This window comes from Lynx rufus, unplaced genomic scaffold (assembly GCF_022079265.1).
Source record: "Lynx rufus isolate CCGP_SWC_20201006 ecotype Redwood Valley unplaced genomic scaffold, mLynRuf1.p SCAF_26, whole genome shotgun sequence".
Classification (NCBI taxonomy): domain Eukaryota; kingdom Metazoa; phylum Chordata; class Mammalia; order Carnivora; family Felidae; genus Lynx; species Lynx rufus.
Window position 1 is genome coordinate 12551561 of NW_025814841.1, and position 15232 is coordinate 12566792.

At 37.6% G+C, this 15232-nt stretch overlaps 1 protein-coding gene across 1 annotated transcript in view; it reads right to left on the bottom strand.

Moving 5' to 3' along the window:
• Nucleotides 1-15232, bottom strand: part of TMEM67 (transmembrane protein 67) — a 54622-nt gene that overhangs the window by 14736 nt on the left and 24654 nt on the right. The window contains exons 13-21 of the mRNA XM_047088997.1: nucleotides 14902-15025; nucleotides 13259-13364; nucleotides 10562-10618; nucleotides 8944-9042; nucleotides 7075-7173; nucleotides 6735-6821; nucleotides 4709-4808; nucleotides 4479-4618; nucleotides 2030-2170 (exon numbers count right to left, since the gene is read on the bottom strand). Of these exons, the coding sequence (XP_046944953.1) occupies nucleotides 2030-2170; nucleotides 4479-4618; nucleotides 4709-4808; nucleotides 6735-6821; nucleotides 7075-7173; nucleotides 8944-9042; nucleotides 10562-10618; nucleotides 13259-13364; nucleotides 14902-15025 (953 nt within the window). The remainder of the gene's footprint in view (nucleotides 1-2029; nucleotides 2171-4478; nucleotides 4619-4708; nucleotides 4809-6734; nucleotides 6822-7074; nucleotides 7174-8943; nucleotides 9043-10561; nucleotides 10619-13258; nucleotides 13365-14901; nucleotides 15026-15232) is intronic.

Here is a 15232-nt window from a genome sequence, read left to right on the forward strand (position 1 = left end):
TTGGAGCGGGCACACTGCTGCCCAGCTGAAAGACACCAGTGCAGGAAGGTGCGGCCATCTGCCTAAGTTCTGGCCAAGGAAATACTGAACAGCACTTCTGGAAAGGCTCTTAGAGAAGAGAGGGTGAGCTGTTCCCCCTGACTCCTTCCACAAGGTGACCTTAGAGAGGGAAGTTCTGAGTGGCAGAGCTTCTGGGTCCAGGCGGCAGCATGGAGCCGCCCTGCATTGCACATCTCCATTCTTCTTTCTCATGATACAGGTCACTTTTACTTCAGCCATTGCTATTTTGTTTTTTTGTTGTTGTTGTACTTAACCAAATATGAAAAGGTTCAGATGGTATTCCTTTAAATTCTCTACATCCAGATGAATCCAATCTACTCAGAAAAATGTATACTTATATATCTTTAAAATGACTTTTCTCCCTATTATATTGATGATAAATATCAAACCCCATTCTCTTTTGATCCTATCTCATTTCAAATTCTAATGTGTTTGGCTTTCTTTTCTTGTTTTTAGTGTTTATTTATATTTTGAGAGAGAGGGAACAGAGCATGAGTTGGGGAGGGGCAGAGAGAGAGGGAAACAGAATTGGAAGCAGGCTTCAGGCTTTGAGCTGTCAGCACAGAGCCTGATGTGGGGCTTGAACCCACAAACTGTGAGGTCAGGACCTGAGCCAAAATTGGATGTCCAACCAACTGAGTCACCCAGGCGCCCCTGACTTTCTTTTCTGATTATTAAGCCATCTCTCACTGGATCTATCCCTGTAGCTTCTAGTTTAAACAAGTCTCATCAATTTAAGATAAATGTAAATTTTCAGAGTCTATTCTCAGGTTACAGAATGCCACCTGGATCCAATTCTATAGGAATTTTTGGATTTTAATCCCAAATCATGATTTAAAAATAGCCTGTTTTGCCAGGCTGGAGAAAGTTTAACGCGGTGTGTCTAAAGGTCCCATGTTCATTTGCTGACTTAAAGAAATTTTTAATCAAACAGAAAGGTTCTTTCCATTCATGGGAGTGTCTAGAAGCAAGAGAAAGAAGTGCAGATATTGGAGTCAGGTGCTTTAGTTCATGCTGCTTTCTCTTCTTCCTTTCATCTTTTTTTTTTTTTTTTTTTTTTTTTAAGGTCTAAGAAGATAAGGGAAGTGAGCATAGAAAAGATCCTCTGCTAGAGCCACAGGACCTGAGGCCAAGAAGATTTATTTTTAGTTTCAGTTTTCTCAATAAATATTTCAACAAAAATTTCACAAGGGGTACTGGCAATCTGAATGAGATTTAATGATATATAAATAAATGTAAACACTCAGTTGTATTTAAAAAAAAAAAAAAAAGGGAAATATTAAAAGCAGCTTAACAGGGCCCCTGGGTGGCTCAGTTGGTTGAGCGTCCGACTTCGGCTCAGGTCATGGTCTCATGGTCTGTGAGTCCGAGCCCTATGTCGGGCTCTGTGCTGACAGCTCAGAGCCTGGAGCCTGCTTGGGATTCTGTGTCTCCCTCTCTCTGCCCCTCCCCCACTCATGCTCTGTCTCTCTTTCTCTGTCAAAAATAAGTGAACCTTAAAAAAAATAATAAATAAAAGTAGCTTAGCTATCCCTATAGTTTATATAAACTAAACACAAAGTCCGTCTTCTGACTAGAAAGCTGCAGGTCTGAAAGACCCTTTGGAGCCCACTGGGTTGGCTCTGACATCAGAGGTTCAAATTCCAGTTCTGTCGATCTCTAACTGCATGACTTTAGCAAACTATTTAGCCTTTCTGTGCCCCAGTGTCCTCATCTATAAAATGAGGATACTAATAGAAACTATCTCTGAGGGCTACTATAAAGATTAAGTTAATATTTACAATGCAATTAATTACCACAGGGCCTGAATCATAACACAATGTGAGCTATTTGCTATTGTTGTTTCCACTGTTACCTTATTTCTGCTGTAGAAACCAAGATTGTGGTCAATATTTGAAGATAATTAGTATGTAAACAGAGTTATAAATATGGAAAGGCAATGTTGCTAAAAAGTATGATCTGTTGTTACCTGTAAACTTCCAATGACTAGCCAAAGAGCAGTAGACACTGCGTATCTTAAAATGCGGCTATAGGGAGCTATATAGTTAGTTGGGCTTCTGGAAAGACTAGAGGATGAGTCCATTAATGCTAAGTTCTTGAATCCTACAACCTGAAGTAAAAAAAAGAAAAATTTAAATAGACATGGATAAAGAAAACGGCTCTGCTATGAAAATGAGACACTCTTCCCTACCCTTACTTTAAAAAACTAAAATATTTATAAAAGTTTGTACAAACATTAGAAAATCTAGATTAAAAATAATTATCCAGGAGTTTTCATTACAAAACAAAATATTTAGTTAGTTCATTTGGAAATCTCTTCAATATGACTAAGGGCCAGATATAACCTTATTATCACACACTGACAAAATTAAAAAATTTCTGTCAAGAAGAATGAAACTTTACTCAGTAAACAGCAATGAACAACTAGCATTTCACACATTTTTAACATATGCCAGGCACTATGCAAAATACTTCTTATACTTTTCAACAGTGGTTTTTGCAAATGTTTTTTGCAAAATGTCTTTTGAAGGAGGTACCTTCTGTGATAAAAGGAAGCCATAGCTGAGTAAGTATAGTCTGTACATTATACTCCTGTCCATGCCTTCCACTCTCATTGAATAAAGGTTCTGGTAAGTTTTTTTTTTTTTTTAATTTTTTTTAAACGTTTATTTATTATCGAGACAGAGAGACACAGAGTGTGAGCAGAGGAGGGGTAGAGAGAGGGGGAGACACAAAATCCGAAGCAGGCTCCAGGCTCCAAGTTGTCAGCACAGAGCCCGACGTGGGGCTCGAACTCACAAACTGTGAGATCATGACCTGAGCTGAAGTCAGTCGCCCAACCAACTGAGCCACCCAGGTGCCCCAGTTCTGGTAAGTTTTACAGTAAAGAAATCTACACGACTTTATTGAATCCAATGCTTTCCAAATGTGCTCATCTAAAAAAATTCTTTTTCATATAACACCTTTTAAAGCTCTATAGAACACTCTTAACAAACAAAACTATACATGAATTTTTGAAAAATCATTCATATGCCTTAGAAATACGTATATTTTCCCAGCTTAAAAAAGGAAAGAAAGGGAAAGGAAGAAAAGGAGGAAAAAGGAAGGCAGACAGACATGAGTTAGTAATTCATATCTAACTTTATTTAAGCAGCTAATTCCTGAGAAAATCTATTACCCACATAAATGGTTTTCATAGTTCAGTCTCCTATTCAGTACTGAATACTTCCTTTAATAATTCCAACCAGATCCATGAAATAGCTGCAAAGGCATCACAAGCATCACCCATTCTCTGTGCATAGTGCAGCTCTCAGCACTGAACATAGCCCACAGCAAGCATTCAATGATAATTGGTTGAAAAACTTCACCTGTGATAGTGGTTCTGATGCAGAATTCTAATTCTAGTAAGAATGTGACTGAGAAAGAAAAGTTTTTTGTTTTGTTTTGTTTTGTTTTTTTTCAAAACACAGATAACTAGACCTCAGAGCTACTGAGTCAAACATAATCTCTAGGGGTGAGACCAGGAACAGATATTTTGCAAAAGCTTCCCAGGGGATTTTGATACAAACCAGTAGTTTAAAAACGGCTCCTGGGGCACCTGGGTGGCTCAGTCGGTTAAGCGTCTGACTTCGGCTCAGGTCATGATCTCGCAGTTCGTGAGTTTGAGCCCCATGTCAGGCTCTGTGCTGACAGCTCAGATTCCAGAGCTTGCTTCGAATTCTGTGTCCCTCTCCCTCTCTCTCTGCCCCTCCCCTGCTCATGCTCTTTCTCTCTCAAAAATAAACAAAACAAAACAAACTGCTCCTTACCTAGAGTAATCAAACTGAAAGAGACAGAGTAGAATGGCAATCGTCAGGGGCTGGGGAAGGGGTATGGGAAGTTGTTGTTTAATGAGTACAGAATTTCAGTTGTGCAAGATGAAAAGAGTCTTAGGGGCTGGTGGCACAACAAGATGAATGTACCTAATGAGACTGAACTGCACACTGAAAAATGGTTAAGATGGTAAATTTCATGTTATGTGTATTGTTTTTTTAATTTTTATTTTAGAGAGACAGAGAGATAGTGAGCAGACGAGAGGGGCAGAGGGAGAAGGAATCTTAAGCAGGCTCCATGCGCCGCACAGAACCGGAAGCAGGGCTCGATCCCACAACCCTGGGATCATGACCTGAGCTAAAATCAAGAGTCAGACACTCAACAGACTGAGCCACCCAGGCGATTTTTTGTTTTGTTTTACATGTTATGTGTATTTTAACAAAGTTTTTAAAAGCCACTCTTTGTAATGGCTTGATAACTTTAGAAAACTTTAGAAGACTTCCACTGATGTGAAAATGTAGCTGGAAAAAAAATGTAGCTGGAATTACATGAAATTAATATATATGAGGCACACAGAAGTCACACACAATTACAAAAGTTCATACCTCCAAAAAAAAGAGGACAGTAAGTATTTGGAAGAGTGGATTAATTTTTCTCACAGTTTGAATTTCATTCCATTCATTTGCTACAAAGTATGTTCTCCATATGCTCACAGGAACCATGGCACTGCGAACACCGCCCTCACCTGGTCAGAGAGAGAAAATAAGCAAGAGGGTTTCATCTTTGTTCTGAAAAAGCAGCAAAAGCATTTTGGTACAATGGTTATTTCAGTTACCTTCAACAGCTTTCAGAACCTTTCCTTTAGGTCGCTCCCAGTCAATAAAGAATATATCTATGGTAATCTGGGACATAAGCTTATGCAAAAATTGCAGAGCCTGAAAATGACAAACAAAACATTTTAAATGTATCCATGCTTATGGAGGGGCACCTCGTGGCTCAGTTGGTTAAGCGGTTGACTTCAGCTCAGATCACAATCTCATGGTTTGTGAGTTTGAGCCCCATGTTGCAATCTATGGTAACAGCTCAGAGCCTGGAGTCAGCTTCAGATTCTGTGTCTCTCTTTCTCTCTGTTCCCTGCCCCCCACACTGTCTCTCTTTCTCTCTCTCAAAAATAATATGTAACATTTAAAAAAACCTGCCTATGAAAATAATGATGATTTTTTTTAAGAAACAAATATACTTAATCACAAGAATATACAATACACAATGACAAAGTTATAATATCATTATGGGATCACTAGAAGCTCATCAAGTAACATGGAATCAACAAATCCACAAAATTTTTATACATTTGCCCTCCTTTCTTCTTTCTTTAAAATAGGGATATGAAAAAAGTAGACATACTACCTTCTCCTCATACAGAAGCCATGCATAATTGACTCTCTTTCCCTAGGTTTCCAAAAGCACACTTTATTTTCTAGATCATCTGATTTCTTTATGAGTAAAGGTATTTTTCAACTGTAATTTGCTGTCTTAATTAAAGTTTTAAGATGCCTTTACTGTCTATTTCTGGTATTGAGATTGCTAATTTTTAAAAATGTGTTGTTGAAACACATCTTTTTCATTTTAACATAAGTAATATGTTTAATCTGGGGCGTTCTTCCTAGTAGAAGCATTATTTATCAAAGAATACACGTGTTAAGTATGACATGATTCCTTCCTTCAAGAAGCTCACAGATCAGTGGGAAAAGCAGACACTAATAATCATAGTACAACGGGATGAGATCTACCAGAACCATGTTAGACAGCTTCCCGTACATTGATAGAACAATGAAATAGGGAGAGGAGACGCCATGAGAAGAGGAGGAAAGTAATATGGTACCAAAGTGGTACCTTTTATTGTCCACTAAAGAGATAAAATTCATGCCTAAAGGTATTGTGAATGCACCATCAGACTTCAAAAAGAAAAGTCATATAATTAAATATCACTTTATCAAATTAATATAACTTGTATTAATTCAAAAATATGTATGGCTTCTTATGAAAATTATTTAAGTCAGTTTTTCAGAATGAACTATCTATTATAAATAAAAGTAGACTTTCTTGGTAAAATAAAATAATTCGTGCTTTTTTTTTTTCTTTTAATGTTTATTTACCTTTAAGAGACAGAAAGAGAGAGCACACAATACACGAGGGAGAGATAGAGGGAGAGGAGAGAGAGAATCCCAAGCATACTCCACACTGCCAGCTTGGAGCCTGACACAGGGCTTGATCCCACAAACCACGAGAGCTGAACTGAAGCTAAGAGTTGAACGTTTAAGCAACTGAACCACCCAGGAGCTCCTTAAGTATTTTAAATAAGACTGATTAGAGGGGCAGCTGGGTGGCTTAGTTGGTTAAATGTCTGACTCTTGGTTTCACCTCAGGTCATGATCTCACAGTTCATGGGATCAAGCCCTGCATCAGGCTCCAAGCGCTGATGGAAAGAAGCATGCTTGGGATTCTCTCTCTCCCTCTCTCTCTTTGCCACTCCCTGACTCTTTCTCTCAAATTAAAAAAAAAAAAAAAAAAAAAAAAAAAAAGAATAAATAAATAATAAATTAAAAATAAAATCAAACTAAATTTGGGGCACCTGGCTGGCTCAGTGGGAAGAGCAGGCAACTCTTGATCTCAGGGTTGTGAGGTCGAGCTCCATGTTGGGTGTAGAGATTACTTAAATAAATAAAACTTTAAAAAATAAAAATAAACAAAAAAAGTAAAATCACACTAAATTTTACACCAAAGATTTTGAAAGCATTTTAAAGACTTATGAGTTTATTAGCAGGTTTTTTAAATTCAGGAACCTGTCCTTTAAAACTTACCTTCAGAGCAAAAGCACATCCCACATAAGTAACAAGACGTTCTTCCTGAGCTGGCACTGGTAGCAAAACAGAGATAGATTTCTGTGCCTATGATATAAATTACACTGTTAAATATGACCATACAGGGTTTTTAAGAAGCACAATTTATAAATCAAAGAAAGCATAAAAGAGGTAGGTGGTGAGACTCAGTAAATACCATATTCAAGGAATCGGGAGTTCATCACTTGCCTCACTCAATTCTCTTGATCAGAAATATCCCCAAATAAAGATAGTTCCTCTATAAAGACAGCCTCATTTATTCAGGTATGGACATTTAGGTTAAATTGAGAAACTCACGTACTTTGAAGAAAATAAGCCAATATAGACCTGTTCCCACAGTGATGATGAAGAAAACATTGGCCAGATCACCAGCATAGTACACCAAGAATTTCATAACTGTCTGCAATTTAAAAAGAGAATTATAGCGGTTATAGACTCAATCTATTTATACTATCACTTTTAGTAACCTATTTTCTACCCAGTTTCTCAAGTTTAAAGCCTGTGTCATGTATCTATAGATTATTCAGTTATAAAGCCCAACTGTGGACACCTCCTGGGTTCCTTTGAATCTGTACCTTTCAGTCCATTACCAACATTGTCTTACTCAACCCGGCTTATCTTTTCACTATCTAAGAAAGTTACATTGCTTCCTAATTCTCTCCTAGTTTGGAGCCCTTTACCCCAATCAGTCCTTCATACTACCACCAGAGTTAGCTTTCTAAAATCTAAATTGGAAAAATTAAATGTAAATTGGATTGTGTCATTCCTTTTCCTAAAAATGTACAATGACTCTTCACTAGAGTATAAATTCCAGACCCATAAGGTCCTTCACAACCTAGACCAAAATGGACTTTTTAAACTTCATATGCCAGTTCCAACCACTCCATGATTAACTTGCATTTGAATTATTTTGTGGAATGAAATGGGCATTGCTTATTGTTCCATCCAATATTCTTTCTTCTCTGTGGCAAACTCTCATGAGCTCTGAAAGTAGAGACCCAATATGTCTTTGCTCACTATCACATCCCAGCACCTGGTAGTGTTCTTGGCAATCAGAAAGCAGGTCCTCAGTGACTATCTGTGGAATGCTCAGATAACCCAACCCACCCTAAAGTTCACTTCTCTGGAAAGCCTTTCTTAACTATTCCAAACAGTAAACCAAGCGCCTCTCCTCTGATTCCTTGGCACACTGGCTTTGGTGTCGGGAAGATGTATCAGTACAAACAAGTTACTATGTTGCCTTTCTCAGGTAACTCATCAGCAAAATGGAAATAAATACCACCTATTACTGAGTTGTAAAAAATTAAATGAGTAGAAAGTTTATTTCACTTCTGCCACAATTTCATTCTGTGTAAAATGGGAATGATAATAATAGTATCTAATCTCAGAGAGCTATTGTGAGGATTAAATAAATTATATAAATAAAGCTTTAAAAAAGTGCCTAGCATACATTCAATAAATGTTAGATAAAAATAAAAACAAAGGTAAATTAAAAACGACTATATGAGATGTAAAACTATAAAGTTAATAGAATAAAACCTGGGAGGATATCTTTGTGATCTTGAGACTGGGAAGGTTTTCCTAAAAAATATTCCAGAGGCACAGGAAAAACTAATCAATGTGACAATATCAAAATTAAGAGTCTCTGTTAAACAAAGTAACACATAGATAAAGATAACAGATGGGTCATATTTGGAGGACATATTTCAACATCAAAAACCAAAAGGGGATTCATATTTAGAAAATACAAAAAACTACTTTAAATCAACGAGAAAAACCGGAAACCAAATAGAAAAATTGGCAAGGGATATAAACAGGCAGTTTACAAAAAGGGAAACCAAAATGATTAATAAAGGCTATGAAAAGCAGAGAAATGAAAATGAAATCAACAATGACGTACTACTTGCACTGCCAGATTGGCAATAAATGGAAATGCTGGAAAATACCAAGCGTTGGTGAGGATGTGTGGAAATAAGAACAGCACTGCGGGTGGGAGTGTGGACCGGCACACAGCAATGTGGGAGGAAAATGCGGTGTGCACACACCTCTTCTGGTTATATACCCCAGGGAAAGAAGGCAGTGTTTTACTCATTCTCCAGCTGTATCTTAAAAGAAAGACACAAAATAGTCAAAAGATGAAAATATACTTTAAAAACTCCTGAGATCATACCTGTAAATCAATCATGGGACTCCCAATGCGCCTCTTCCATCCTGCTGTCTTCAAAAGAGATGATAAAACAGCCAGCCCACCCAAAACGCCTAAAGCAATCTAAAAAAACACAACATTTTGGAATATATGTAATTTCCTTCATCAATGTTCAAATATGCAAATAGAGTAAAGAAATGCTAAAAAAAAATGGTGGATAGAGGCCAAGTTGAAGGAACTCTTAATGGCCAAATCTAGGACAATTTGACCAAGAAGATAGACAGTAATGAATTATAATCATTAGAATAAAATAAATATCCAGGAAACTATACTGATTTAAATAAATCACTGAATAGGGGCACCTGGGTGGCTCAGTCAGTTAAGCGTCCGACTTTGGCTCAGGTCATGATCTCATGGTTTGTGAGTTTGAGTCCCGCGTCAGGCTCTGCGCTGACAGCTCAGAGCCTGGAGCCAGCTTCAGATTCTGTGTCTCCCTCTCTCTCTCTCTCTGCCCCTCCCCTGTTCATGCTCTATCTCTGTCTCCAAAATAAATAAAACATTAAAAAAAAATTTTTTTAAAGAAATCATTGAATAAATAAATCCATGTGGGCAAAGGGACTTCTTCTAGAATTCCATTTAACAAACATAGAAGAAATGAAAAATAGAAAAAAATAAATAAAAAAAGAGAAAAATCACCATCAGGCAGATGTCACGGTAATACTTTTTATAGATAAGAATCATCACTAGATACTAAAATCAGAGACCAAAAGGATAATGAGAAGCAGGATATTTGCATCCTCTCAAACTCTCTCTCCACAAGATACTTATTAATTACAAACAAAAAAATACTATTTGGAGAACTCTGCATATAGCGCCTTAGACATGATCCAAGTTAACATCATTAGTAATAAGACATCCTGACATCATGTACCTTCTGATATGATGCACTGAGAAGGGCACAACATCATATCTGTAGTATCTGTATCAAAACTTGATTTAATTATGAGAAAATATCAGACAACCCCAACTGAAGGTCAAAATAAATAACCAGTACTCTTCAAAAGTGTTGGGATGGGGTCATGAAAGACAAAGAAAAATTGAGGAACTGTCACAGATTAAAGGAGACTAAGGAGACATGATCACCAAAAGCAAAAGCAATTTGGGTCCTAAACCAAAAAAAGGATAGTGAGAGGCAGGCGCCTGAGTGCCTCCGTTGGTTAAGTGTCCGACTTCAGCTCAGGTCATGATCTCACGGTTCGCGAGTTCGAGCCCCGTGTAAGACTCTGTGCTGACAGCTCAGAGACTGGAGACTGATTCAGATTCTGTGTCTCCCTCTCTCTGCCCCTCCCTCGTTCACACTCTGTCTCTCTCTCTCTCTCAAAAATAAATACATTAAAAAAAAATTAAAAAAAAGATAGTGAAAAAACGAAATTGAAAGGATATGCAGATCAGTTAATAGGATTACATCAATATTAATGCCCTTATTATGATCACTGTACTATGGTTATGTAACAGGTGAACATTAGGGGAGGCTGGTTGAAGGATCTATCGCAGAACTATTTTGACAACTCCCTTGTGTACTTAAACATTTTTTAATTAAGAAATATACTGTAAATATTTTAACAAGTTAAAACAAACTCACATCTGTCTGGACTTGTGCTTCTCCTTGATTCATTTCATATTTGACTGAGAAAGAAACCTGAAATTTAAAACAAAGTAAATTAGCCATACTGAAATTATGTAACACAAACCTACTTTTACTATAAAGATATATTTGTTGTAGAAATGCCTATTTTTAATCTATCAGTATTTTTAGAGTTGACCTTTATATTTAAGTGGAAATACTCTGAGGAATTGTTCATGCTGCTTTAAATATACCTTTTGAACACACATTGAAGAAAGAGGGGTTCATTAGGAGCTCATTTAGGTTCATTAACAGCAGTCAAACCAAACTAATGATATTTCATTTTCTGATAGGTGTCTGTAACTGAGGAATGTGACAAATCTCGTGCAGCAAGAATTTAGCAACTAGCTAAACAATCACACCTTAGAAGGCATTAATCAAAGGGCTGAACAAGAATCTTAGGGATACCACTATATGAAGAGACAAGAAGAGAAAGAGAAACCAGTAAAGGGTAGAGAAACAGGACTGTGAGAGGCAGAAGAGGCGAGATACCGAAGTCTTACCAAGATAACAGAATAGAGGTTCAAGAATATGTCTGGAAATACAATGTCAAATATTGTATGTCAGGTTAAAGAAATAAAGCCAGTGTACGTGGAATTCATTGCTGACCTTTAAGAAAGAGGTTTTCAAAGACACAAAATGGCAAGAGCTAGACTGCAAATGATGAAAGAGTAAATGCCTGGAAAATCAAGGAAAGATATATGACAGCAAGCTAAAAAGCTGGCAGAACTGAGGAAAGATTTTATTGTTTGGTTGTTTTACTGTATTTAAGACGGGAGGACTTGATAGTTGTTATAGGCAAAGGAAAGGGGCCAGCAGAGAAGCTGGCTGAATAAGGGAAGAGCGGTGAAACAGGATGCTGGAGAAAGTACCACACACAAGCACAGGTAGAAAATTAAGTAAGGAGGAAGGGCACTCTGTTCGTAAAAATCGGAGCAAGAGACAGGAAGGATAATGAAACAGAGATTCTGAAGTATTACAGAGGAAAACTGAGGGCATTCATCTGAGGGCAAATCTGAGGGATGCTCTTGATCTGCTCAGAAAATGTGAGGGAAAGTTATTTGCTGTTGGTGAGAGAGCCAAGACGTAGCTGAATGCTTCACTAATGTAGAATTTTTGCAACACCTCTCATGAAAAATTAAGAAATGATGAAAGAACTGTACATTCTATACTTAGAAGGAATCTGAGGTGGACTTCATCAGTATAGTTTCATGATTCTCGCAATTCTTTTTGTATCTATTATTTTCCAATTTATCAAGACTTACTTTGGAATATTTTAAGCAAATAAAAAGATTGTTAAAGAAAAGACCCAGAAGTGTTTTATCTTAAAATAAATATACTCTTGGTTACCCAGGAAATTTTATTATTTTTTTTAATTTTTAAAATTTATTTATTTTGAGAGAGAGAGACAGACACAGAGAGACAGACAGAGAATCTCAAGCAGGCTCCATGCTGTCAGCACAGAGCCTGACACAGGGCTCCACTTGGGGCTCAACACAGAGCTTATCCGACTGAGCCACCCAGGTGGTGTCCCTAACCAGGAAATTTTAAACCAGGCAGCCTTGTTGTTACTAAGTGAGTTTCTGGATTTTCCTCTCCTCTTGTTATGGTGCATATGAGCTCAGGCAATGGAAACTAATTTTAACGTCCAATTCGGTCATACAAATGAGGAGGTAAAATCTTTCAGAGAAGAGTTATGTGCCTACTTTTTCTTTAACGGCAGCCTGAATCTAGTAGCAGCTGAGTACAAATACAATACAGAAGCCAAAAGTAGCCAAAATTCAGAAAAGTAAAATAGTAGAAATTAAAAGCTATTAGTGAGGTTTGGAGGTAGGGAATGCTTAAATACCTCTCATGTTTCCAGACAGGGAAGGGAATGGCCACTTAATCTCTCTGAGGAAAAAGTATAGAAGGATTACCTCTGGTTTTGGTCTCTATATCTCTGTCATGTACCACTCCTCAAAGCAGAGATGCTTTATCTGACTACTCGTGAGGATGGGAGGAGGAACTGAGCCTTCTCCAGGCTCATTCTCTGGCATAGCCTGTCTTCAGAGTGTACGAGGTCTCTACTCCATTCACAGGCCCTTCCAGGCAAGGGAGGCCTTTAGTTCTGCAGTTAACTTTGAGTTGGGGAAATAGTAGGAAGCCAACCTGGCTGCAGGTCCAAACTATTCTCTACTTCCCTTTAGCACTACTAGTTATAAACTACTGATGGTTTGAATCTTTCTACCTGTCAAAGTGCATTTTCATCAAGTGAGCAAACCTGATGAGAAGAGGAACACATATGCCTGCTGAAAAGTTCGAGTTTCTGCTTTTCTTAGCCAGGGAAACAAAATCTTAGTGCAAGCAAGTTGGCAAAAAGGACAGAGACAGACACTGCATATTTCAGGATACCCCCGGGATCCTGAACAGGGATGCCCAATTGTATCCCTGGTGATGGTGTCTAGATAAAAACTTAATTCTTGCTTTTTTACTTGAACGATCTGTAAAGAACTCACCTTTACCGTTAGTAGTAAAAAGTAATTAAGACTTGACTATATTTAGTGCAGTATTTTTTTTTAAACTTAAAAAAGAACTAATAACCTTTGACCATAATGTAAACTGCATCAGTATTACATTAACACATACAGAGCCACTGAATAGCATGGCACTCACCTTCACAGACTGGCTGTTGGGATCTTTGATATCAATGTCGCTGTAGGCAATGGTAATTAAGGGAGGGTAAATGTTTCCATTTTTTGTGTTGGGCACAAGGTAGATGCTGTTTATAATAAAATACATTTTTAGTTATAAATATATCTAAGTCCTTAAACATACAGCTGACTTACTGTTGTTGTTGTTGTTTTAATGTAATATGGATAGTCTTGGTGATCTCAGAATCAACCAGTTAATAAGGACTAGGGTCAAACAAACTAATGGTAACAACATAAGCTATCTTAAGTAGTCAAAACTTTAATATTAAAATACGCCGTCTGAGACAAATTAGAAACTGTTCGCGATCTAGGTCCTATGAAGTTTACAAGTGAAATCACTGAAGTACTATGAACCATCTTTGAGGAACAGTCAAAAGTGAAGTGTTAAACGAAGCCTAGGAAAAGACAGATAACACCATAATTTTCAAAGGAGAAAGATGAATTCTTAACAAAATAATGCATGTCATATCTAGTGCTGTTTATAGTACATAGTGGAACATATTTTGCTGAATTCAATGCATGAATATAGTTTGTAAATTCAAAGTGCCAAATGCTAGGGGCCAGCGTGGTTTTACCACAATCAGGTTAGGCCTGACTAGGTCCAATTTCATTTTTATCAGTGATACTACATTAGTAGATTGAGGGGATGCTAAAAAACACAGTATATTTGGACTTCAGCAAGATACATGATAAAGCTTCTATACTGCCTGTACCTCATAAGATTGCTATGAAAAGCAGAATGAAATAACAATGAAAAAATGTATATGGATATTGAAGTGCTTCAAAATGCCAGACTCATGTTAAATGACGGTGTTGATTCTTGCCAGTGTAGTCAATGTACACATCAAAAAATATTAGTGGGTGAGGCGCCTGGGTGGCTCAGTCAGTTAAGTGTCCGTCCGACTTCAGCTCAGGTCATGATTGCGCAGTTCATGAGTTCAAGCCCCACGTTGGATTCTGTGCTGACTGTGCAGAGCCTGGAGCCTGCTTCGAATTCCGTGTCTCCCTCTCTCTCTGTCCCTGCCTGGTCCGTGCTCTCTTTCCCTCTCTCTCTCAAAAATAAATAAACATTAAAAAATACATGTATCAGAGTGGGGAAAGTCAGTTATGATCTAGAGGTAGGAATCTCACACTTAAAAACAGAGAAATAAGGGCTACAAGGCACTATTCTAAGGTAGGATCATCATTAAGATTTCCTAGGAAGAGGGAGGTGTTGATAGTTAATCTGGGCCAAGGCAGTAGCTATGAAAGGAAATGAAAACCCAGGGGCCTACCCATTAAACCACTGGGCAGGCTCCTTCTCACATTCCCATTTCAGCCCACTGCTATTCAGTTCCCCTCCGCCTCCCAACCCATTCTAATTCAGCAGGGCTAGAGTGTGCATTTTGACAAAACTCCTCAGGTTCTTTAACAGAATTCTCCCCCTGGAGCTCCTCACTTCTACTGGTGTAGATACCAGTCTACACAGATATCTAAAAATCTCTATGTATTGCTGCAATTCAGTTGTCCTTATTGTTTTCATCTGATGATTACTAGTAAACACTTTCATTATCACATTTTCCCATACACTCCAACCTTAATTTAGTACAACAGATGTTTGCTTACCTCAGTGATATTTGGGTAGCAATTCGAGTTAATCTTGGCTGACTTCCTAAGTCATTTTCCCGTCCACTTAGTGCATCCACTAAGAAAATGCGCCGAGTTAGAAGCCACTTGCCGGGGCTACTGTCTTTTATCATAAAAAGAAAAGAAAAAGATGGCATTAAAAAATACCTTGGTTCTCAAGGAGAAGTTACAGAATAAATTTAAAACACAGAATTATACATTGTGTTTTAGATAAAATGATTGCACAAACAGCTATTGCTGCAAGAAATTCTTGGTAATAGCTTTCCTGACCTCACTTGAATGTCTTCTGATTGTTTGGACTTTCATCAGT